A 24,895-nucleotide genomic window follows, 5' to 3' on the forward strand; every position below is an offset into this window, starting at 1 on the left:
TTCTTTTTCTTTTTCCTTTCAATTTCCAAAAATTCACACAAATTTTGGCATTTAGCAATGCATTTGAGGTCTTCGTTCAATTTCCCCCCGACTTAAGATAAAGACCTTGTAACTCATAGTTTAGGTTAAGAAACACAACACAACAGAGGCAGCTTCAGTCTTCATCATCAGGTTTCAACATCAACCCCTCACAAAATTAAGAAATTTGAGGCTAAACAAGGAGAGAAAATGAAAGAGACAACGGATGTTCACAATCATAAGAGAGCCAGCACATGATCCGCCAATAAAACTCCATCTGGGACCAGCCAGTTTCGTTCTTTTCAGACGGATTAAACAAAGCACAAAGAATAATGACCCTTCGGTTTTTAAAAACGGATTATACAAACCTCATGTGTTCAGACTTTCTCACTCTTCAACTACTTGCAGATTTCATATATCTGTTATATTTTTGTGAATAAAATTTAGCTACATGTACATATCGAACAGACAACAAGACATTGCCAATCCTAACTTAAATACACTTGGATCCATAATGTCATTATAATCTTTGACCCCTCTTGCCCAATTACAAAAATCCAACAACATTATGATTTCTGTTTTTCAATTTTTTCAAAAGCAAAACCGACAAACACATAATGCCAAAAGCAGAAGCCATTCTCGCCCATCTTATTTCCTATGCCAAATGATCATCATTTCACCGTGGAAATGGCTTGTTTAAACCAAAAACACCATCTCCTCTTCTTGGTTCTCTTCACCACTGTCTCCTCCACTCATGTTCTCTCAGACAGTGTTGGCATAAACTCAACCCGTCTGTACCCTTTTGCTTGCTCTGATTCTGATCAAATCCAGAGCTGCAATTCCTACCTATATCACATCTCAAAAGGCCATCAAATAGAGGAAATAGCCACCTTTTACTCTGTCAATTCATCCAGCATCAAGCCTATTGTTCATGGCACCCAACACCAACAAGACTATCTTGTATCCGTGCCTTGCACTTGCAAAGACATCAAAGGCACCAAAACTTACCTCTATGACACCAGTTACCTGGTTAAACAAGGAGACACCCTTGAGAATGTTGTTAGTGAGTTTTACAGTGGGCAGGCAATGATAGTTGGAGCAGAGGAGAAGCCATTTGCTGGTGTTGGCAATATGACAACCATGCACCTTGTTTGTGGGTGTGTGGAGAAATCTTCACAGGAGGTTGTGACATACACAGTTCAAGACCATGACACTTTGATAGGAATTGAACAACTTCTATCTGCATATGAGAGTGAAATTCAGAATCTGAACATAAACTTCACTCAAACCCCAAATTTTATAGATGTTGGTTGGGTTTTGTTTGTGCCAATGGAGCTGAATGGACTTCAACCAAAAAGGAAAGGTAGAGATTTTATTGTACTATTTGCAATTCAAATCATCAATGCAAATTTTCTGAAGTTGAAGCAGTATATAGCTAACCAAATTTCTTGTTCAAACCAGGAAAGAGACTCAGTTTGCCTACAATTATAGGCATAGTGTCAGCCGTTGGTTTTCTATTTGTGGCCGCATTCATCATATTCCTTCTCATCAGATACAGAAAAGGAAAGAACAGAGAAGAAGATCAAAAATCTGTTGTAAACCCAAGTGCCAAGAAAGGTTTCTCACTGAAGCAACAGTTCTTCAAAAAGCAAATGGAAGGTCAGATAAAATCTCAACTTTGATCTTAAACCATTTCAATGCGCTTATATCAGTTTCTAGAAATCCTTACCATCTCAGAAATGTGATGCAACTCTGCTTGATGCAGAAAATTTTGAGAATGAAAGACCAGTTATATATAGCATGGAGCAAATCGAAATGGCTACAAGTAACTTTGATGAAACCAGGAAGATTGGGGAGGGTGGATATGGCAGCGTTTACTTCGGAATATTAGGAGAACTGGTATCATACACAAAACCATCCTTTCATTTTTTTTATGTCAATAAAATACCCAAAAAGGTTTATATTTAATTTAATCTAGAACCATGGATGCCTTCTTTGAAAAGCAGGAAGTTGCAATTAAGAAGATGAGATCTAGCAGAACAAAGGAGTTCTTTGCTGAGCTCAAGGTTTTATGCAAGATACATCACAACAATGTGGTAAGAAGAAAAAAGTTTACAAGAATGCATCACTCTCAATGACCAAATCTTATAAAAAGAAAAAGTATGTGACCAACTCTTATCCTCAGGTGGAGCTGCTGGGATATGCTAGTGGAAGTGACCATCTATGTTTGGTTTATGAGTTTCTACAGAATGGCTCCCTCAATGACCATCTTCATGACCCATTGCTGAGAGGTACGTACCTCCTCATGCCATGGATACCACATCCACATCCCTCTTTATTTGAACATTTAGACAATTGGGTTTGTTTGTTTTTCTTTTAGGTTCTCACACACTAGTGGTTGCCTGCAGGAAACCAACCTCTTTCATGGACAGCCAGAGCACAAATAGCACTGGATACAGCAAGAGGAATTGAATACATTCATGACCACACGAAGGTGCGCTATGTGCACCGGGATATAAAAACCAGTAACATTCTACTTGATCAAGGACTCAGAGCAAAGGTACACTTTCACAATTGCAATGCATATTTTGCATTTTTGCTGTGGTCAATCAAATAAACCATTCATATTTCTTAGGTGATTGCTGTTTACACACACAGGTTGCAGATTTTGGCCTAGCAAGGTTAGTAGAACGGTCAAGTGAAGAAGATATGGTAGCGACACGCGTGGTTGGAACACCCGGTTACATTCCTCCAGAGTAAGTAAAACATTATGCATTGCATTATTAGTTTTCTTGAGTACTTGTCAAGCAACATAAAAGTTGGATTAGTTTTGATTAAGCTTATGAACTTACCATAATCCACTACTTTTTGTTTTCTTCTGCAAGATCTGTTCGTGAGCTACAAATGACATCGAAAACTGATGTTTATGCATTCGGAGTGGTGGTAGCAGAGCTAATAACCGGTCAGCGTGCGATTGTTCGTGACAACAGAGAACCAAAAAGAATGAAGTCACTCAGCTCAGTTGTAAGTCCAATTCTCAATTAAATAACAAACCTGGCTATGTTGCAAGCGACTAAAGTAAGCAACATTATTTCTCTGAATTGTTGTTATACAGCTATATGCAGTGTTCCAAGAAAAAGATCCAGAAGCTGCATTGGAAGCTAAAGTAGATGGTAACATGAAAGGAAGCTACCCTATCGAAGAAGTGTACAAGGTTTGCTCAACTCAAATTTTAGTTTTGGCATGGCATTATGTATATTAGTATTATTATGATATATGGTTAATAATTATTTAGCACTTGGCAGATGGCAGAAATAGCAAGGCGGTGTTTGAGTGAAGATCCAGTAGATAGACCAGAGATGAGAGACATTGTCCAAACGCTCTCCCAAATATTGGTGTGCTCAATAGAATGGGAAGCATCACTTGGAGGGAAGAGCCAAGTCTTCAGTGGGTTAATTATGAGTGGAAGATAAAAAAGAAGAAAAAAAATTGAAGAACAAACAAGATGTGTGAAAATCCCTCATGCTCAATATCCCCAATATCTTTGTACTGATGTATGCAATTATCTTTTTTTTTGGGTCAAAAAACGAGAAATGTACATTCGCCAACAAGCATAGAGAATTTTTGTTAGAGAGTGGTGTGTTATTGCCACCCACTCAAATGCTAACCTTTATTGAGATGAGCGATAATATACTAAATTCACACACACAATATGAATGTTAGGACTCGAATTCAGAACCTTGTCTCGGGGAGCAATTACTCCAAACCACTTCAGTTATAATTTAAACAATAGACATGGCTTTTTATTTATTTTTTATAATGGTGTTACTTATTCTTATAAAAATAAAAAATGCGCAGAATTTCACAAGTTCTATATAAGCCCCACTTAAAGGAGCCCATAAAATGCTAAATTGGGTAAGAGAAACCAACCCAAGTTTTATTGGGCTCTAAACGTGGTCGTTTAACAGGACTGAAATCTAAAATATGAGTACTGGGCAAGTTTAGCAACCCATTATTTGACGACACTTGCCTCCTCCAGGACAAAATCAATTTCACCTCCAATTCATTGAATTTCATCATCATCAAAAACAGCACAAATTTGCCTGAACATTTTTGCCCATTTCATATGGTTTAAGATATAAAAGTATGACATAAAATTCAAAAGCAGAGCGAGAAAAAGGTTTGATCTTTGTGGGGAGGTGACTGCTGGGTCGGATCCACATCTATCGATCTTCAATCCCGATGGCCGGCGCCGCCTCGGCGCTCTTTTTGTTAGACATCAAAGGGCGAGTGTTGATTTGGCGCGACTACCGTGGCGATGTCTCTGCTGCTCAGGCCGAGCGCTTCTTCACCAAGTTCATTGAAAAAGAGGTAATCTTTCTTTCTAATTTTTGCTTGCCAGCCTCAACAGGAAGACCGTAAAGTATATGATAATATATATATATATATTCAGCTTTGATCACAATGAAGCTTGCATCAATTTCTCAATGAGAACGATCAAGTTTGGAAATTTCTGGGTAAAATTTAAGCTTTGCATTTGTGGGAATTTGATCTTCTTCTTCAGGTCGATCCTTACTCCCAAGATCCAGTGGTTTACGACAATGGAGTCAGCTACATGTTCATACAGCACAACAATGTCTACTTGATGATTGCCTCGAGGCAGAACTGCAATGCTGCTAGCTTGCTGCTCTTTCTGCATCGTGTAATTGATGTACGAACTCATCAACTCTGGCCATTTTTTCCACTTGTATTTGTCTTAAATGGCATAATGGCATTGCCATTCATCATCCATTGTTACTCATGTGAGGTTTTCATACATTTCAATACGTTTTGTTTATGTGTTCAGGTATTTAAGCACTATTTTGAAGAGCTAGAAGAGGAATCACTAAGAGACAACTTTGTCGTAGTGGTAATTGACTTGTAAGGTCCTTTGTAGATAGAACTAGAAACCAAGTTTTGATGGGGTTGTACTGACAATGCTTTGTGATTTCGGCAGTACGAGTTACTCGATGAAATTATGGACTTTGGTTTTCCGCAATTCACTGAAGCAAAGATTCTTAGTGAGTTCATCAAGACTGATGCCTACAGGATGGAGGTGACACAGCGTCCTCCCATGGCTGTCACGAATGCAGTGTCTTGGCGCAGCGAAGGGATACGATACAAGAAGAATGAAGTAGGTTGATCCTGTCTTCATGTTTAATCGGGGATGAATTAAACTACGTGTGAACCATTATTGACTCTGTTCATTTTATATCAGGTCTTTTTGGATGTGGTGGAAAGTGTCAATATACTTGTCAACAGCAATGGACAAATAATACGGTCAGATGTTGTGGGGGCCCTAAAGATGAGAACGTATTTGAGGTGCATAACTTCTCTTCTTCTTTAGTTTAGTATTATGGCAAAAAAAAATTTAGAAAGTAGCAACTGCATTTGTTACGAAGCCAAACTACCCGCCAAATTAAAATTTGTTTGGCCGGTTAATGATTAGGATTTTGAAAATTCAACTCCGGCATGATTATTAGCATGTTCATCTTTGAGTTAGTCACACCTGACACTGATCAACCTACATCCCACCTGATTATAAGGCTTTAGTGATGATAACTTGAGCTTTGGAAAATGAATACAAATTAAGAGTATCCTAAAATTTGTAAATATAATTGGATTTCACCCTTGGATGGTTTGAAGTTTACTCTTTTATTGATATAAGTAACTTCATGTTAGACACTGGCCTGGTAAACTTGCTTCATTTGTTGTAGTGGTATGCCCGAGTGTAAGCTTGGACTGAATGATCGAGTGCTGCTGGAGGCGCAAGGTCGAACGACAAAAGGGAAAGCCATTGATCTGGATGATATCAAGTTCCATCAGTATGTTGCCTCATATAGCTAATTCAAATCTATGCTTCATATGCTAATAACCCTTTTGATTTACTTTAATTTTTCCCCACCCTGTAGGTGTGTACGTTTGGCTCGATTCGAGAATGACCGAACTATATCCTTCATACCCCCTGATGGAGCATTTGATCTGATGACATACAGACTCAGTACTCAGGTTCATTTTGTTTTATGCACCGTAAATAGTTACTTATGTCACCCATGTTTATATATTCTTGTTTTGTTTATTCTTTGGTAACCAACGGAAGCATAAGTGAGCTCCAACCTTGATTCGCATTTAAATTTGTCTTCTCAATCGTTTCAGGTAAAGCCTCTTATCTGGGTGGAAGCACAGGTTGAAAAGCATTCTAGAAGTCGTATTGAAATCACGGTAAAAGCAAGGAGCCAGTATAAGGAGCGCAGGTAATAGCAGTGATGCATGTTCTGTAGTGTAAAAAGTCAGTTTAATGATTTCTAGAGCTTGCAACAGTTGCCTACTGCAACAGTTTACAACTTGTCACTCGTGAGTTCCATTATCAGAATTTCTTACTGTAAGCTCCGGTTACTTGGTACAGCACGGCTACAAATGTCGAAATTCATTTGCCTGTGCCTGCCGATGCTACAAATCCTAATGTCCGGACATCAATGGGATCTGCTGCATATGCTCCAGAGAGTGATGCTTTAGTCTGGAAAATTAAATCTTTTCCTGGTAATAAGGTAGGAAGTTTTCTCTTGCCATTAAGTATATTATCAATTGCAAAGACCTCGCAAAGATATTTTTGACCTTGTATTAAATTGCACAGGAGTACATGTTGAGGGCTGAGTTTAGGCTTCCTAGTATAACTTCTGAAGAAGCAGTTCCTGAAAGAAAAGCTCCAATTCGTGTGAAGTTTGAAATCCCGTATTTTACCGTCTCCGGGATTCAGGTACGCTACATGCATCATTATTTTCTCAATTGGGCTCATGCTGTGATTGGTTCAACTTCAAACTAATGTGGCTATCGGGTATTTGGATTTTGTAGGTCCGATACCTAAAAATCATTGAGAAAAGTGGATACCAGGCTCTTCCATGGGTGAGATACATAACAATGGCGGGCGAATATGAACTGAGACTAATGTAAAGGCAACTCACATGTCTTGCAGCTTTCAATCAAGTAAATAGAATACATGCTCGGGGAATTTTCTTTCTATACTGCTGCCATTACGAGTAAACTCGTCTCCAGGGATCTTTTGCAATGGCTGCCACACAAGTTTATTCAATCAATTTTTGTGTGTGTTTTACTTTTTCTTTTTGGTTATAATCAACAGCAGGAGATTTTATTTCAGGCCCAAACTTGGTTTGTGAAAGTAGGTTATAGGTAATGGTGAATACCAAGTGTATGGCTCAGTACTTTATTGTTGTCATGCTTGAATTATACATGATAAACACTTTTCTAATTATAAATGAAAATCTTTTTATTTACTTTCATGTGAAGCTGTATGCATCTTCGTATGACTAGTACTGTTGGATATGCATTTGCTGAAATTTCACCATCGCACAAACGTGCATCGTAGTTTATAAGCCAAGTTTTTAAGTTGAGTGAGAGAGTCTGCGTTTCAAATTTCAATAGTAAATTAGTAATTGACAAAACCGAATTGATAGAATTGTAGCAGTCAGATTGTACAAATATCCAGGTCAATGCTTTAGCACATCATAACAGTAACAGCTACAGAACTCCCAAGGTACAAGAGGAAATCTCGCGCAGGCTCAAACCCGTTCAGAAAACTGATACTCTATGCAACCACCAGCCCTAAGAAAACATTAAGAGCACACCCTGTGACATGCCTGCTCAAAAATAGAAAGAAAAATATTAGGTTAGCTTCCAAGGAAGAAGAGAATGACCAATCAAAATGCAAAAAGAAAAGGTGTAATTTTGGTGAATCGAAGTGATAACAACTTAAATTCTTTAAAGTTGATACTAGAAACTGCGAGATAATCTTACAACAAGATCGATAGTAATACAAGCATATATGTCAATCAATTTTTCCAATTGGATTGAGAAATAAAATGTCGGGAAAAACTGTAGAGCTAAACAAGCAAAACGCCCCAACTTCCAACTCCTATGTAACCATAAAGCTTAACAAGAATTTTCCAAGAACCCAAAGATTAAATGACTAACGAAGCGAATCCCAAAATTGTTGTGTTTGAATGACTGATGCAACTGCAATTCGATAATGACATAATTTTGGAATTGTATAGCTTCATCATAGAAAGAATTCATAAGGCTGCCTATGGGAAGGCTTGTGACACACTACCGAGATGGAAGACTAATAGACATACCCCAAATATGATTAGTCCTACTGAAAAAGTTAGCCCAAATATTTCAATCAAAAACCTCGGAAACATCACTTATCAAGCAGCCTTAAACTAAATATAGAACTGCTGGTCTAACATTGAACTCAGATAGGATAATTTTTTCAGTAAACCAAAAAAATTGAAGTTCAGATATTGTTCACTTGTCAACCCCTTTATGATATAGTTCTTGCCAAAAGCGCCATTTCAGTGTCAACCATCAGAACATTGAAAAACAATAAAATCTACCAGTTTCACTCAATAATGTTAGAAACATGGTAAAGAAGGAGGTTTTCATACAAGATACCTTCCTGCATATCTACAACGAGCTTTTGGTTTAAAATTTTAAGTTTTAATGATTGGGGTTGTAGAGGAAGAGATCTCCAACAAAACCAAGGATATACAGATTCTATTTCAATTAGAGAAATGGCAAAACACCATTGAATTATAAGCACCATTGCCGCAAACATATGACTAGGCAAAGCATTCAGAATTTACTCAAACAAATACGGTAAAGAAAAACATACCAATCACTGCTGCTGCTGATTTTGTTGCTGGTTCTGAGGGTTGGGTGGAGGTGGCATTCCAGGACGAGGGGGTCCAAACACAGGAACTTGACCACCAGGTGGAGGAGGCATCCCAGGACGATGCGGTGGACCAGGCATGCCGGGTCGAGGCGGAGGAGGTGGGCCCCTCATCATCTGCCCAGGCGGCGGAGGACCCATTGGCCTCTGCCCAAACTGCATCTGAGGTGGGCCCTGGAATTGCGGAGGTGGGCCACCAGGCCTCGGAAACTGTGGAGGCGGCACACCAGGCGGTGGACCCCGCGCCATCTGTGGTGGGCCCTGACCGGGATATCCAGGCATCTGCCCAGGCGGACGAATCACCGGAGCAGCCGGGTACGACATAGGCGGCGCAGAGAGGTTCGGAACAGGAGGGCGTGAAATCTGCGGCTGCATCATGCCGGGGGCAGGCCCACCCACGCCTCGAACCGGGCCGGAGAGACCGGGCTGTGCCTGGGCCAGTGGAGCAGTGGGGATACCTCGACCGGCGGCCCGGCCCAAACCGGGGCCAGCCAAAGCGGCGGCGCTGGCGGCCTTGGCACGTGACTCTTCCTGAGGAGGTGGGCCCTCGACGGTCATGGAGATCACCTCTTCGCCGCGGAGGAGGACGAGGCCTAGGGTTCGACGGTCGTCGCGTTCCTCGTTGCTCTTCTTGCCCTTCAATGGCGGGAGCTTGCGAAACTCCTCGCAGTCGCCGAGGACGAGGTTCATGTGGCGATCGAAGGCCATGAACTTGCCGACGAGCTGCCGACCGTCTTGGATCGTCACTCGCATTCGGTAGTTTATGAATTGCAGCATCTTGGAGCTCTTCGACATCGACATTGTGATGGGCTCTGCAGTCCTCCGCGCCCAAGGCTTGGGGGTTTTTGGACACTGAAGAAGAGACGATGGAAAACCCTAGGGTTTTGGATTGACGCAAATCAAATTCGGGATTGTGTAAACTCTGTTCTATTTTTTCACATAAAAATAAAAATATATAAAAAATAAAACTAAAACTAAATAGATGTGCGTATATTATATTGGGCTCGAGAATGATTTGGGCTAGATGACGCTTTGTGGGCCCAATATGAGTTTGGGGGATGATTTGGGAATATAACGTGAAACAAGTGAAAAGCCGTTTTTCTACATGAGTTTTATGGCTAAAATGGTATATAAACAAGTCCGGTTTTTCTTTTGCTATTTATCACTCTTTGAAATTATCTACAATATTAAGCCCCACAAAATGACATACGTTTCATAAGCCGTTTCGATTAGCTCATTTCTATAAATTAACTTTTACTGTGTGATCTCTGTAATTTTAGGGGTAACTGATGAACGAATTGTCTATATATCTGTGATTTATGCAATTTCAAATGAAGACTGGTGAACGATTTGTCTGTAGTTGAACAAACTTTGATTCGACCATCAAATTTGTCGCTCTACTTTAGCCTCTCATCTTCGTCAAACTTTAACTATGTTATACGTTTTATGATCTAACTTTACCATCCAAGTTTCTTACTATTGTTTTTTCTGTAAATAATTATATTTATAAGTTTCAATGGCATAAATTCCATAAAACCATAACACTTGTGTCATCTACTATTCAATTATCTTTCAAATTTGTAATTAATACATGCATTTTCTTGGTATATTTTCATAAAATTAGGATATTTCTTTCGTTAACAAATTTCAATCTCCTTATTGGTTTTATCGCTCAACTTTAATTTAATTATTATTATCTATTTATCCATTTCTTAAATTAGCTAGAATATTCAGTCACATGAAATGGCATGAAAAGAAATACATGTTTCATAAGCCGTTTCAATTAGCTTTTAATTTCTGTAACGTTTACTCTTCCTAATTTCAGGAGTAATCGATGAACAAATTATCTATACACCTGTGGTTTCTACAATTCCACATATAAACCATTGAACCATTTGTTTGTAGTTGAACAAATGTTTAATTCGACCATCAATTTTGGTGCCCAATTTTAACTTCTCATTGGTTTCTTCGCTACACTTTAACTATGTTATACGTTTTATTTATGATCTAACTTTACCCTCCAAGTTTCTTACTATTGTTTTTTGTTTTCAAAAATGTACTTATAAGTTTGAATCTCGGATAAAATTCCATAAAATCATAAGACCTGTGTCATATACCGTCCAATTATCTTTTAATTTTTTTAATTAATATATGCATTTTCTTGACACATTTACATAAAATTACGGAATGATTCTTCTTCAGTTCAACAAATTTTAATATTCTCATCGGTTGTATTCCTCAACTTTAATTTCACCGTACTTTTATATTTATCATTTTTATATTTAAATTAGGTTGAAATATTCGGTCACGTGAAATGTCATGAAAAGAAATACACGTTGCAAAGCCGTTTCGATTAGCTTTTAATTTTTCTAAATTTATTGCGCCATCTCCTGTGTGATTTCAGATGTAACTGACGATCGATTTGTCTATACATCAACAATTTCTGCAATTTCACATAAAAACGGGGGAAGGATTTGTCTTTAGTTGAACAAACTTTGATTCCACCATTGTTTCTATGGGCCAAGTTTTCTATAAATACCTCTCTAACCTCATGTTCAAATACATGAAGTGACTCGTATACTGATCATATTTTCTTCCTTTGGGCATGGTTACCACTTCAGCACTTGAGAGTCAGTTTTGGGGTTTTAGTGGGAGGAAGATGAGGGGAAAACAAAAAGAGAAAGGAAAATTTGAGAGAGTCAGCCGAAGAAACTTATTCGGTTGTAGAAATGTGTGGCATGGGAGAAATGGGGGGAAGGGGAATGCTCTGCCATTGCAGAGCATATAAGGAGCTGTGACCTCCTCCATTGGACGCAAGGTAAACATTTATTTCCTTCTTAGATGTGTATTTTTCTGATGAAATGCAAGTTGGTCTTTTTAGTTTGCTAGAGAAATAAGCACATCCTCATGAGTTTTCGTTGTGCAGTGAGAAAGAAAGTGGGATGGTTGGATTTGGAGTCTCGTAAATTTCATTGAAAAATTTATATCATATAAAGAAGATGAATACAAACTACGCTACTTTCCATTACTACTCCTACATATGAACCACTACATGACACTCCCCCTCTCCTTCCTCAGCTGCAGGTCCACAGCCAGCTCGGGCCCTAAGATTTAATCCGAGAAGGAAGGATCGATCCGCTGTGTCATGTCTGGATCGAGGCCAGTCGCTTCAAAAACAAGTTGAAGTTATGGTCCCGATCCAACATGCTCACACGGACGTACTTTGGACCAACTCCAAAGCTCCTCCCTCCTCGGGTTAAAATCTTATGACCTCTCAGTAAGCTTTCGCAATCTTCCACACTATCGTCTTCACATTTGAGCCATGCGAAAGCTGCAACAGAGGTAAACAGCAATGTCAATTTCAACTGCTTCAAATGCGTTACATTAGATAGTTATATAAATGGCAACTCTTAATTAATGGTTCGGTGAATTTTTGCTTACCAGGTTGAGGCTGCGAGACCTGGTTGAGGAACTGGCAGAACCCTTGCTGGAAGTCAGGCAGACTAAAAAATCTGCCCCCGTTCACCGCCTCTCTAAGAAGTTGCCACCTCTCTGCCATGAGGTGATAGCTGATCTTAAAGAAGGATTCACTGGACTCCGGCCTGCCAGGGTTTTGGGAGGAGTTGGTCATCACCTCCAAAATCCTTGCAGCTCGGAGCTGCGAATCCCGGGACACGCCAATGGTGCTGAGCTCTATGAACTTAATCATCTTTTTGGCAACTTCTGGATCTTTGACAAGAGCCCAGCTGCAACACGGAAGGAGAAAGTATCAAATGAGTGCTCAAAACAAAAGACCAGAACATGTAAAAGAAATTATCAAAGCTTGGAGAGCTCACCCAATGCGTGTCCCGGCATGCCCGGTGGCTTTCGAGACGGTGAACAGAGTCAGATCATGGTCAGCTGCCGACGAAATGGGGGTATACTGTGGCCAGTAGTAGGCCAAGTCATGAACCAATATACCTCCAGTTCGGTTGACCATGGAGTGCCTGACAAATCCATCAGGGTTGTTGGGGGAGGTCACTAGCTCTATGTACGGCCCCTCTTTGTCGAAGCTCCGGGCATCCCCTGCCCATTTGTACAAGCCCGACTTGAGGTAGTCAGTCATAGAGGGGTAAGACTGCAAAGAGATCATCGAAACAAAAACCCACTGTTAATCAAAGTATCTCAGAAAAGTTTACAAAGCTAGCAGCAAATGAAAATTCAATGTATTTTTTACTTATTTGATCTGTGACATACGCGTGATAACTTTTTCACATAACATTTCTGTAATTAATCGGAATAGCAAAACAATGCTATTCCAGTTTGATATAAATTTTTCTAGTCCAATTAGGGCACATGCATGAACAGGGAAGGGGCAAAAGATGAAGTGGGAGAAAAAAATAATTGAGATTCCAAATTAAAGTTTCAGAGTCAAGGCAGGCGAATTAAATGACATATTATTAAATGATTTTACCCTTGTTCTTCTGGGGAAAAGGATACTGTTTCACACAAATATCTTTACTTATGGCAAGCGAATTTTTTAATTGAAGTGGGCGCCATTAACAAAAAGCAAGTGCACCATGCAAAGTGATCACATTAAAAAAAGTTAATTATAATAATAATAAAAACACTGATGCATTTGACTTTGTTTGGATTTGCTGGCAAGTAACAAGTACATTAGTGACATTCTTGAACAAATAAACAAATCAAACTTGAAACAGAATCAAACACAAATTTTTTTAAAATAAAATAAAACTCACAGAGTAGAATGGAGCTGCAGAAATCACACTTATGGGCTCAGATGCATCTTTTGGAGCCAGAGCATAGAGGGCAGCTAAGAAGAGCTGTGATGAGCCTGTGCCAACCACAATTTGACGACCTTCTGTGACAGCATTGCCCACCAGATTGTGCAGCCTCACAACCTGCTTGGCAAACTCTGGCTCCAAAAACCAGCAAGGGTTTTTCACATCTGAGAAATAGCTCATTGACTGCCATCCAGGGATCACAAGTGTGGTCTTTTCACCCATCTGCTGCCAGTAACTTTCATACATAGTTGGGTCTCCACTGCATTGAAAAAAACAAACAAATTACATGTTAAACACATGGTTGAAAGAAGATGTATGATTCTTTGAAAGCTTTCAAAAGGGTAAAAAAAATACTAAAGCAATTCTGAGAAAAAAGTGAAGGTGAAATGAAAAAAAATGAAAACTGTCACAGCAAGGAGATTCTAAAATGCATGGAGCCATGGAGGTAGGTATGGAGAAGGAAGAAAATGGTGGGGGGTGGGGGTGGGGCCTCATCCATCAACAGATCAATGATTAGATGGACACATATCTAACATCAGATCAGTTGCCTGAGTATGTGTCAATTGGTAGAAAGAAACCTAAGAATGTGAGATGGGTTAACCCTTCAGAGGACCCCACAAGAGTAGTAGATCCAGACAATCTCGACATGGGACCCTGATAAAAAAAGGCCATAAAAAGCTAATTTACAACTTGGGCGGCCAAAAGGTTAAAAGATCTGGGACAACCCACGGCGCACTTTAGTCTTTTTACACTTCCCCAAAGGCCAAAAAAGAAGAAAAAAACATGCACATAGGGGTCTCCAACTTTAGCAACTTTACTGTAAATCTAATTTAATTTAATTTAATTTTCTTTTTTAGCAGTTTGAGGTCCACAAATTTGTGTGACATAATGATGTTGGTCAAATGTCAAATAGCACCACCCACGGTGCACGTTAGACTGACTTGCTTGAGAACAGGAACCAAACCAAAAAACAGTCATCAAGTACAAATGGGTTGCCCAACTCTAACATGCACCATGGAAAATCTCAACCAAAAACAAGATGGCCTCCTCTGCCTTTGGGGCCTGCCTTTCTCTGTCCTAGCTAGTAGCTACCGCCATAGCCAGCACAGTAAACAGTGAACAAATTAAGCTGAAAATGCAGAAAGAAAAGCAAGAAATGTTTTAGTGAAAGAAAAAAACAGAAAAAAAAGAAAAAAAAACTCTTCTCCTCTTTAGAGGTCTTTTTTAACAAATATCACTGACGTCAAGTAGGTTTCTGACGCTTTAGATTTGATATGCCAGCACTAATTGCCTGACACTTCCCCACGCCATGCCCCTTTTTTTTTTGCATTTCTAAAAGGACAATTTTACCCCTGATTTTGAACTATTCACTTTGACCAAAACTTGGAATGTGCTCAAAGAAAATTTTAATGGCTCAACATTATAACCCAAATAAAACAGCCTGAAATCTGACAACTCAATGGAGGTTAGTGAAACTTGAAGCAATCTCAGTGGAAGTGTTGGATGATTATAATTGAAAAGGACCAAAAGAAGAGAACAAGTCTTTGCACACTTACTGGTCGAGGTTGATGAGCTTCTCCCCGTCATCTTGACCATAAGAAGACAACGACACAAGGGTCCTCTGAGTTGCGTGAGCTTCCTTCTCAAGCCCACTGTCAGCCTTCTGCGCAGAGAACCCATGAGGGGCATGCTTCTCGCCCTCATAAAATCCCCTCATAATTAAGCTCAGATTAAGAGCCAGAGACAGAACAAACAAGTTTCTCATTGTGAAAATGCTCAGAAAGTTGGCCATTCTTTTCTTTCTTTTTGTTGGTTTGAAAACAAGAACGAAAAGGAAACAGAGTATTGAAAACAGAGTGCTGAAGAGAAGAGAGTATTGAAAACAGAGCGCTGAAGAGAAGAGAGTATTGAAAACAGAGTGCTGAAGAGAAGAGAGTGAGCTCAAGTGTGCTTAGTGCTTTTGCTTCAGTGAGTGAATGTGAGGAACTCAAACACTCGAGGCCGGTTTTATAGCAAAACCCAGAAGATGAAAACAAAGTTCATGCGACAGATGGACGGCAAAGAGGCGAGTTTAACGCATACAATCCCGGATTGCAAGGCTTACGGTTCAAATTGACTGAAACGGAAATTCAATCCTGACAAAACGCTGTGAAACTGTTGGTTGGCAGATAGATAAAACAAATGAGACGGTTTCGAAGATTTGGAAGGACTCTGAGAACTCTCAGATTCCCGGGGTTCCTAGAGCTCTGTTATGAAATTTCAAACCTCTGTTTTGGGATTGAGAGGAACGCCAAAATGAAAATGAAGCAAAATTGATGAAGTGAGCACACTTGAAAATACTTCCGCCCGGAGATTTTCTCAGGAAACAAAAAAATCCCAATACGATTTTCCAAGAAAATCGCGGCTTTCCGATGGCTAGATCTCGAAAAGAATAAAAACCTAATAAGAGTAGTATAAATATATGGCAGGTATATAGATGCACGGATTACTACATGCTCTGTCTCCATCCTCTGTTTGCTTTTTTGCCCCTGTTTTCTATTTCCTATTTTTATTTATATATTTTAAAATTTGATGCTTTGGAATCTATTCTAGTTAATAAAAATTGTGTTTTTGAGTTGTAAACAATTTGGAGTTTTGACTTGGCCTGGGAACGAGAGAAGGAAGAGATAGTGACTGCTTAGAGACAGAGGAAATTTGGTAACACTTTTGTCCATTTGGGTTTTTGGCTAATCCCCATTTGAAAGTGAAACTTTCTGTTTGGTTGCTTCTTTTTCTTGTTTTTTTTTTTTTTGGTTTGGTTTTATCTTTTTAAGTGTGGTGTTATGTTTGTATCTATTGATCTTGTTTCTCTAACCCCATGTTTCATTAAAAAAAAAAGTTTAGGCTTTAATTAAAATTTGGTAGCTCTATGTCTCAATGAACAGACTGCATAAACTATTATTAGTTATCTGTTAAAACTCTTTTATTAGTATATTATATAGCATACCCTTACTAAAACATTATTGTACTCCCAAAATTTATAGTATAAAGAGAATTTTCTATGCACATGTCCATCGTTTTTTACGAAACATGAAAAGAAAAAGTTATCTTATAGTCGTATTATGTTTTCTAATCATTGATGTATTCTAAATCTAACTAAAAAATTTTATTCGTCAATGATGATGTATTTGTGTGGCGGCTAATAACGATTTTTAACCTTTTATTTGTCTATACCTAATTTATAAACAACAAGAATATAACGTAATCCTTAGCGTTAACGATTGTATTCAGATTTGGTCACGACATTATCTATAACAGACTAAATAATGTATTTGGCCTTTTTTGTCTTTGTCTACAACCAAATTATATAAATAAAAATAACAACATAATAATGTATTTGGCCTTTTTTGTAATGAATCATAACCGATTTATAGATGTTTGTTCGGTCATATTATGTTTTCTAATCATTGATGTATTCTAAATCTAACAAAATTTATTATTCGTCAATGATGATGTATTTGTGTGGCGGCTAATAACGATTTTTAACCGTTATTTGTCTATACCTAATTTATAAACGACAACAATACAACGCAATCATTAGCGTTAATGGTTTCAAGTTCGGTCATGACATTATCTATAAAGGACTATAGTAAATCCTAACGGTTTTCTCATTGTCTACAACCAAATTATATAAATAAAAATTACAACTTAATGTATTTGGCCTTTTTTGTAATGAATCATAACCGATTTATAGATGTTCGTTCGGTCATATTATGTTTTCTAATCATTGATGTATTCTAAATCTAACAAAAAAATAATTATTCGTCAATGATGATGTCTTTGTGTGGCGGCTTATAACGATTTTTAACCGTTTATTTGTCTATACCTAATTTATAAACGACAACAATATAACGCAGTCATTAGCGTTAACGGTTTCAAGTTTGGTCATGACATTATCTATAAAGGACTATAGCAAATCCTAACTATTTTATCTTTGTCTACAACCAAATTATATAAATAAAAATTACAACTTAATGTATTTGGCCTTTTTGTAATGAATCATAACCGATTTATAGATGTTTGTTCGGTCATATTATGTTTTCTAATCATCGATGTATTCTAAATATAACAAAAAATAATTATTCATCAATGATGATGTATTTGTGTGGCGGCTAATAATGATTTTTAACCGTTTATTTGTCTATACGTAATTTATAAAGGACAACAATATAACGCAGTCATTAGCGTTAATGGTTTCAAGTTTGGTCACGACATTATCTATAAAGGACTATAGCAAATCCTAACGGTTTTCTTTTTGTCTCTACAACCAAATTATATAAATAAAATTTACAATATAATGTATTTGGCTTCTTTTTTTTTTGGTGGAGATTCACTATTATACCCAATATAGGAGCCCACATTATAAAAAAACCATATATGAAATAAACTTTAGAAACACACCCAAAGCTCATTTACAACATAACGAAAGACTTTTAACTGCTTTTAAATTATAAAACTACCATTGATTTCTTAAAACAAACCCAACCCCAAAACCTCATAAAAAAGTTCAAAACACTCAATAGGGCATCAAAGTAATTTAATAATCAAAATTAAATTCAATATGACCAGCTGTCATTTTTTGGGTTTGTTTATAGAAATTAAATAGTGTATGGTTTATTTATATTATTAGTTCTAAGAACGGGTATATGACTAAATATATATATATATATTTTTGGGTAATGAATCATAACTGATTTTTAGATGTTTGTTTGTGCGTCAAAAGTATCCGCAAAACCTTATGACATGCTTACTAGTCAAATTCAAAATGAACACGAATTGAAATCAAACAATCTTGTTAAATTATTAAATATTTGTTTTTGTCAGATTTCATGGAATATAACGTTGCAATAGAAATTGGAAGTTATTATGATGGCAGACAATTGACTAAGAAAAACTAAACAATACACAAACCCACCTGAAAATAGATTAGAAGAAAAATGCATAAACAAGCTCATAAGAAGAATAGTACCAACCTGACAAAGTTTGCAAGAAATTGACACAAACTCATCTGAAAAATAGATTGGAAGAAAAATGCATAAACAAGCTTATAAGAAGAAAGAAGAATAGTACCAAACTAACAAAAGTTTGCAAGAAAATAACACAAACTCATCTGAAAAATAGATTGGAAGAAAAAAGCATAAACAAGTTTATAAGAAGAAAGATTGGATAAACAAGCTTAGAAGAAAAATAATACCAAACTGAAAAAAAGAAGCAAGAAAATGACACAAACTCACCTGAAAGTTGGTTGACCAAACTTTGCGCAATGGCGTCACACATGAATCATGATTATTATGGCAAGAGAAACTCAATAAGGAAATGACATGAACTCACTTGAAGAAAATAGCTTAGAAGAAGAAGCCAAAAAAATAAAAATAAAAAGGCTTATCATGAACTTGCAAGGCATGCACAAGACCTAACCCACTGATGATATGATTGCCCCCATGAATACGATGTCGTATTAGTAAAGTACTGTGAGCACATGCGCACACTCTTATTAGTGTTTAAGGTCTCCACTAAGGCACTAAGGCACTGGCATGGCATGGCATGGCACCACTTGCATTAACAAAGTTTAAGAAAGCTAAGCTTTCGTGGGTGTTTCTCTCAGTTGAAATGCACTCAAACGAAGTGATATCCTTACCACTTTGGCCGATGAAGGGTTTTGGTATTTGAAAATAAAGCTAACTGAACTTGGTTACAAGGCTGGTTGTAGAAATTTTTTATGTTGGTTTTGGACAAAGTAGATGAAATAGAGATGAAAGGGATGAGACACATATACTCCTAGAGCTCAAAAGGGCTGGACCTCTCTCTCTCTCTTCGCTGCTTATTATTTATAGGGTCCACAAAATCAGCAATGTGAATAATGAATTAATAAATAAGGAGGACTTGGGGACCTTGAAGCCCTGGGACCATAATGTTAATGTTATTGAGAGCTCAGTCATGGTAATCTAATCTCCACCCAAAGCAAGGAATGAAAGATTGGAAACAAAACTCTCCCTCCTGTCCTCTCCTCAGCCTGATGCAATTCAAGTCTGGTCACTTTCTACCCCTACCAAAAGTGGTCCATCTAGCAATCAAAACCTCTCCATTCTCAAAGCTGCACTCATTAAGGAGATGGTCCTTAAAGACAGAAATATACATAATTTCTAACCGAAATCGTCCTTGAACTTATGTCCGAGTTTCATTTTAGTCTTTTAACTATTTTTTTCACGCAAATGGTCCTTCAACTCTCTCTTTTGTGAGACCAATTTGACACTAAAAAAAGAGTTAGAAGAGCATTGACTTGAAAAAATTAGTAGGGGAACCAAAGCCGTAATCATTTCGGTCGATAAGAAAAAAGAACATTGCATATCTCCTAGCAGCAAACTGTAAAAACTGATGGCCAAAACTCAAAAGCAAAGTTTAAGGGAGGGCAGGGCATATCTGTCACTGCAAACCAACTATCACGCCCCTAAAGTCTGCACAGCTCTGTGAAGTAAAAAGCTGAAGCTGTCACTTGTTTCAATGCTTCAAAGTGTTCCTTTCCAGTTGAGGTCCATTAGTTTTGTCCCCAAGCTACATCTAGCCCAGCATAGAAAATTCAAACACGGAGTGTCCTTAGCAAAACCAATTATTATAAATAGGCAAAATGTCACTTTTAGTCCCTACAGTTTGTCACTTTTATTATTTTGGTCCCTATCGTTTCAATTTGGTCAATTTTGTCCATGTGGTTTCCATCTAATGTAATTCAAGGATAATCCTCAATTAATGTCATCTTTTTTTAAACTTCTGTTAGTTGTATAAGGGCAATTCAGTCCACAAATTATTATTCTCTTTAAAAATAATTTTAAAAAAATTAAAAATAAAAGCTAACCACACTCCCCTCCTAGCCCCACCCCAACCTAGCCATCCCCAAAAACCATCGTCTGCCGACCACCACCTAGCCATCGCCCACCATCCATAAACTTTCTTCTCCGACCAAACAAGAGGGAAAATTCCCTCATCTCGCTTCCAAATTTTTTATCAAGGCACCCATGCCTCCTTCTCGTCATCGTCATCTTCGTCTTCGTTGCCAAGTCCACACCACCATCTTCGCCAAGGCCACAACATAGTCTTCGTCGCCAAGTTCTTCGATTGCCGCAACCCACAGATCCATCCCCACCAAGTCTAGAGAGAGAGAGTGTGTGTGTGGTGAGAACTCTTTTTTTTTTTTTTTTTTTCAATTTAAAGATTATTATTTTTAAAATGATTTTTTTTTACCAAATTGCCCCTCCAGCAACTAACAGAAAGTTTTAAAAGATTGACAGAAATTGAGAATTGTCCTTGAATTGCTTCAAATTGAAACTACTGGGACAAAATTGACAAAATTGAAACAACAGGGACCAAAATGATAAAAGTGACAAACTACATGGACCAAAAGTAACTTTTTGCCTTATGAATAATATCTAGATATGGCAACGGGTCTTATAATATTTCGTTCAAGGGCACAGAAAATTTAAACAAGTATTGATCCGTTTGGTGAAAGCTAGTAATTTACATTCACATGAAACACACAACAAATTTTGAAGTCACCAGTCACTTTATATTTACACACTATTTACATCAATAAATAAAGAAAAGGAAAGCAAAGACATGGAGGTAATTATACATTGATCCAGATCTAGAAGCACATTGCAAAACAACTGAGTAAAAAAGAAAAAGAAGAATTAAAATAAAAACATATAAATAAATATACTTCATAAATCATATCAACAACATCAGCATATTACCGGCCAAATCCACCACTTTTCGGTTGAACTTCTCCATTGTTCATCAGCTTATCCAGCACAACATTAATGTCCACTGATTGCCCATTCTCGGTCATTTTCTTCACTGTTGCTCTGACTATGTCCCTTCGGAATCCCATTGCTACAACCTCATCAATGACATTATCGATTGGTATTCTGTTTCCAGTCACACCAGAACTTGACTCCTTATCCATACTCGAGGCCATAGGTATTGCATATGGCAACACCTGGGCAGTTGGCAGTCTTGAAATGCTGCTTCCACCAGAACGGTCTAAAGAGGCTGGCAAGATTTGTGAGTGTTTTGTTTTTGAACCGCTGTTGTGAGATGGAGATCCTTCATGGGAATAAAAATCATCAAAAGTTGAATGTTGAACTGGTTGCATATGCCCTGCAGATAAATCTGAACAATGATTTCTTGTGGATTGATCATGCGTATACTGGAAAGAACCCATGTACTGTTGTTGGGTTGGGAGAGCCATGCCAGTTGCATTAGAGGGTTTGTGCATGCTTGGAGGATATCTTTGAGATAACATGTAGGGGGTTTCGCCAGGATTATGAACCGAAGAAGACTGGGCTTGTGGATCAACTGCATTGAGAGGCGGGTGCAATTGAGGTAGCCGTTGTAATTGTGCAGTTGGTGAAAGATGTGGTGCTGGTGGATAATATTGATATGGTGCTGTGGGTGGTGGTTGTGACTGTTGAACTTGAGGCATATAGTATATCTGAGGTGCGGGTTGTGGATTCAACACAGGTGGCAAGTAGTTAGAACCTGTCTGTTGGACAGAAGGGATTTGATTCTGAGGTGAGTGAGTATGAACTTGTGCTGCAGGTGCTGGTGGCAAATTCTGATGGGGTTGGGTTGGGGGAACATTAGGAGGAAAAGAAGAAAGTTGTAGACAAGCAACAGGAGTTGAATGTGGTTGGTGGCTTTGTTGAGGGGCAGATGACAATACTCCCTGAGTTGAAATTGTTTGTACATTGCTCCCTTGGTTTTCCAATTGCTGGTGACCCTTTAATATTTGAAGAGTTGCAAGCTGCAGCTTAGCCTCTGATATCTCTTGTTTATCTCTCAAATCCTGCATACCACCTTCAACCTGCAATTTATTTACAAACAACATGAACCATATCAAGAAGCTGTTGGCAGGAATCGCAGAATCTCCTGTACACCACTATTACTTGTTTTTTTTTTCTCCAGCTTACAACAACGCTTAAACCTAGTTTTCACCTGCTTCAACATGATTGTATTATTTAACACATTGTGCTAACAGGACATCTTCAACATTTCTCCCATAGTTCAAAAGGGACATTGCTCAAATTAAAAATCAGAAGACTAGTTAGACACTAGGTTCAACTTCAGTGCTCAGCAAATATGATCACGGTCACTTACAATATTGTGAATGTTATTGTGTTATGCTAGTAGAAGTTATGGCATGCAACATCAAATCAGATAAATTCCTGTGAAACGCCTATTTGACTATAAACCTGTTAAATATGAGCTTCGAGCCAACAAATTTTCTATCAACTTATCTGCCTCTAGCACCTAATTTGTACAATCAAAATTATCCATCCTCTAAGTTTAGCACTTACAATAATGCAACCTAATTGACTGGTTAAACGAGAAATGTATGGTTTACAATACCTCTCTTAGAATATTCTCAAGTTGTCTAAGTTTCCCATCATTCCTGCCATGGTTAATTTCAGTAGAATCCTTCAAGTCGTCAACTGAGTTCTCTAGTCGGCGTAAGCGAGTCTCCAGTTGGGAAAGTCGCGCACTGAGACCCTCCACCGCATGCAGCAGATTGTCAAAATGATGGCTCATCTTCTGACCAATCACCGAGATCAATGCCGAGTCATCAAAAGCCCCGGCATACTTGCAACCCGATTTTGCAAGGTCAATGTGGTCCATAGAACTGCAATTCTGTGAGTCATAATAACAGAAGCAATCACTTGAAAATCTACAACTGTCATGAGCAGGAATCAACATAGTACACCCAAGCCGATATTCAGTAGATTGAGTTCTCTATCTTCCTCACTTATACCATCAAACTTAATTCAATTTCATTTAACAATAAATAAAGGAAAAAAAAGCTTAAGCATCTCTATGCACACCCACATAGACATAAATTAAGAAGAGTTAAAACAAAACTCATCAGAAACTTTTGATGCTACCATTATACCAATTCCAGTTAGTGCCCAAATTCTATTCTACTAAACACAAAAAGATTCAAACTTTAGATAAATAATCCATCAATTCGAAAATTTAGTTGAAGCTTGAAATGCATACCTCGAAAGTGGAAACGCGTGACTGCTGCGAGAAGACATGTCGCGTGGGGCGGAAGTGAAAGCTGGAAACTGAGTCGTCGTCCTTGTCCTCATCGTCTCGGAGGTCACGAGGATATGAAAGTTGAGAGAAATCGTCGGAGTGGGACCGAGAAAGTTCCATGATCTGCTTATCCATGAACTCCGACGACGTCATGGTGCTCGGAGTTTCCTTTGCCCCTTTCCTGCACTTTCGCTCATATTTTCTGAGATTCCAAGCAGACGATTGTGCTGTGTTTGGCCCGACGGAACTGTCAACGGAAAATTGACCAGCTGTTAAAGAAGAGCCCCAGAGGCTGCTTGATAATATCCTTTCCTTTTTCTTTACGGGTTAGCAGGCCCAAAAGATGTGGGCTGGAACAATGGAAAGGTCATTAAGGAAATGAGATTGGAAATGCACCTTTGAAGCCCAATAAGGAAAAATATAATGCTTAATTAATTTTTTTTCACCATTCGCTTCTAGATAGGGGAAGGAAGAGAGAATATTATATTGTGGTCTCACCCCCACGTGCATGCTTAATTAGTTGTTAACTTTCTCTATTGTTGGCTTCATTGTTGTGAACTTTACTTTTGTGTCCTTTCCTAATTGATTTTGGTCACTACCGCCAGCACAAACACAAATTAATGAATCAAGTTTTTCTTGATGAGTTCATTGACCCGTTTAAATCATATGGTTTTAAGTTTGGGTTATTATCTTGCACGCCATTCATGTTTTACGAGTTTATATTAGAATTGAAAATATTGATCGTTTTGATATAAACTCGTAAATCACGGATGAGGTGCAAAAGAATAACTTAAACTGAGCATTCGTGCCATCTGCAGCCATATGTAAAAGCTGAGAGAGTGATGACCATCAATGGTAAGAATAAGAAGCAAAAAGAAAGTGCGAGTGGAGAAGGAGAACAAGTAATCGGAGAAGAAGCGGAAAATTTGGAAGAAGTAGTAAAGCCTCTGATCACGTTCAACATGCAGAACAATATAGTTGAGGTTCCTTGACTTACAATTCAGTCATAGAAAGTAAGTTCCTGTTTTCTACTTTCTTTTTGTGAATTATTTTCAACTATAAAAACATATAGTTGAAAATAATTCGTAAATCATATCAACCCAAAGAAAAAGAAAAAAAAAAGGGTGCAGTGCATTACGTGGATGAAATCACATGAAAATTTAATTTAATTGTAAGAAGCTAG

General features: G+C 38.1%; 4 protein-coding genes and 1 pseudogene across 6 annotated transcripts; 2 read left to right on the plus strand and 3 right to left on the minus strand.

Moving 5' to 3' along the window:
- The first annotated feature begins 631 nt into the window (after positions 1-631).
- Positions 632-3,807, plus strand: LOC110745902 (lysM domain receptor-like kinase 3). Of its 2 annotated transcripts, none has more exons than XM_088253550.1 (10): positions 632-1,381; positions 1,480-1,677; positions 1,784-1,917; positions 2,025-2,114; positions 2,204-2,309; positions 2,427-2,578; positions 2,677-2,774; positions 2,904-3,042; positions 3,134-3,232; positions 3,324-3,807. In XM_088253550.1, the coding sequence occupies exons 1-10, from the start codon at positions 676-678 to the stop codon at positions 3,489-3,491; spliced, it is 1,890 nt and encodes a 629-aa protein (XP_088109676.1). In that variant the 5' UTR covers positions 632-675; the 3' UTR covers positions 3,492-3,807. The 2 variants fall into 2 exon arrangements, with proteins under 2 accessions (XP_088109676.1, XP_088109677.1); XM_088253551.1 differs by having other exon boundaries at positions 3,314-3,481.
- A 229-nt stretch (positions 3,808-4,036) lies between these two features.
- On the plus strand, positions 4,037-7,355 carry LOC110745890 (AP-1 complex subunit mu-2). Its single transcript, XM_021946046.2, has 11 exons — positions 4,037-4,389; positions 4,583-4,729; positions 4,865-4,927; positions 5,015-5,191; positions 5,276-5,379; positions 5,775-5,882; positions 5,970-6,066; positions 6,214-6,311; positions 6,464-6,605; positions 6,692-6,814; positions 6,910-7,355. The coding sequence occupies exons 1-11, from the start codon at positions 4,261-4,263 to the stop codon at positions 7,006-7,008; spliced, it is 1,287 nt and encodes a 428-aa protein (XP_021801738.1). The 5' UTR covers positions 4,037-4,260; the 3' UTR covers positions 7,009-7,355.
- Positions 7,356-7,477: 122 nt separating this feature from the next.
- On the minus strand, positions 7,478-9,739 carry LOC110745891 (uncharacterized; annotated as a pseudogene). The gene is made up of 2 exons (XR_015835970.1): positions 8,747-9,739; positions 7,478-7,712 (listed from the first exon to the last, which is right to left on the minus strand). The product of XR_015835970.1 is annotated as an uncharacterized LOC110745891 (transcript).
- Positions 9,740-11,770: 2,031 nt separating this feature from the next.
- TAR2 (tryptophan aminotransferase related 2) lies at positions 11,771-16,062 on the minus strand. Its single transcript, XM_021946010.2, has 5 exons — positions 15,144-16,062; positions 13,543-13,846; positions 12,640-12,920; positions 12,245-12,549; positions 11,771-12,134 (listed from the first exon to the last, which is right to left on the minus strand). Exons 1-5 carry the CDS (start codon positions 15,377-15,379, stop codon positions 11,947-11,949), a joined length of 1,314 nt encoding a protein of 437 aa, XP_021801702.1. The 5' UTR covers positions 15,380-16,062; the 3' UTR covers positions 11,771-11,946.
- Positions 16,063-21,162: 5,100 nt separating this feature from the next.
- Positions 21,163-23,994, minus strand: LOC110745898 (uncharacterized). Its single transcript, XM_021946057.2, has 3 exons — positions 23,674-23,994; positions 23,029-23,307; positions 21,163-22,483 (listed from the first exon to the last, which is right to left on the minus strand). The coding sequence occupies exons 1-3, from the start codon at positions 23,863-23,865 to the stop codon at positions 21,368-21,370; spliced, it is 1,587 nt and encodes a 528-aa protein (XP_021801749.2). The 5' UTR covers positions 23,866-23,994; the 3' UTR covers positions 21,163-21,367.
- Between the last annotated feature and the right edge of the window lie 901 nt (positions 23,995-24,895).

This window comes from Prunus avium, chromosome 5 (assembly GCF_965620075.1).
Source record: "Prunus avium chromosome 5, drPruAviu1.hap1.1, whole genome shotgun sequence".
NCBI lineage: Eukaryota > Viridiplantae > Streptophyta > Magnoliopsida > Rosales > Rosaceae > Prunus > Prunus avium.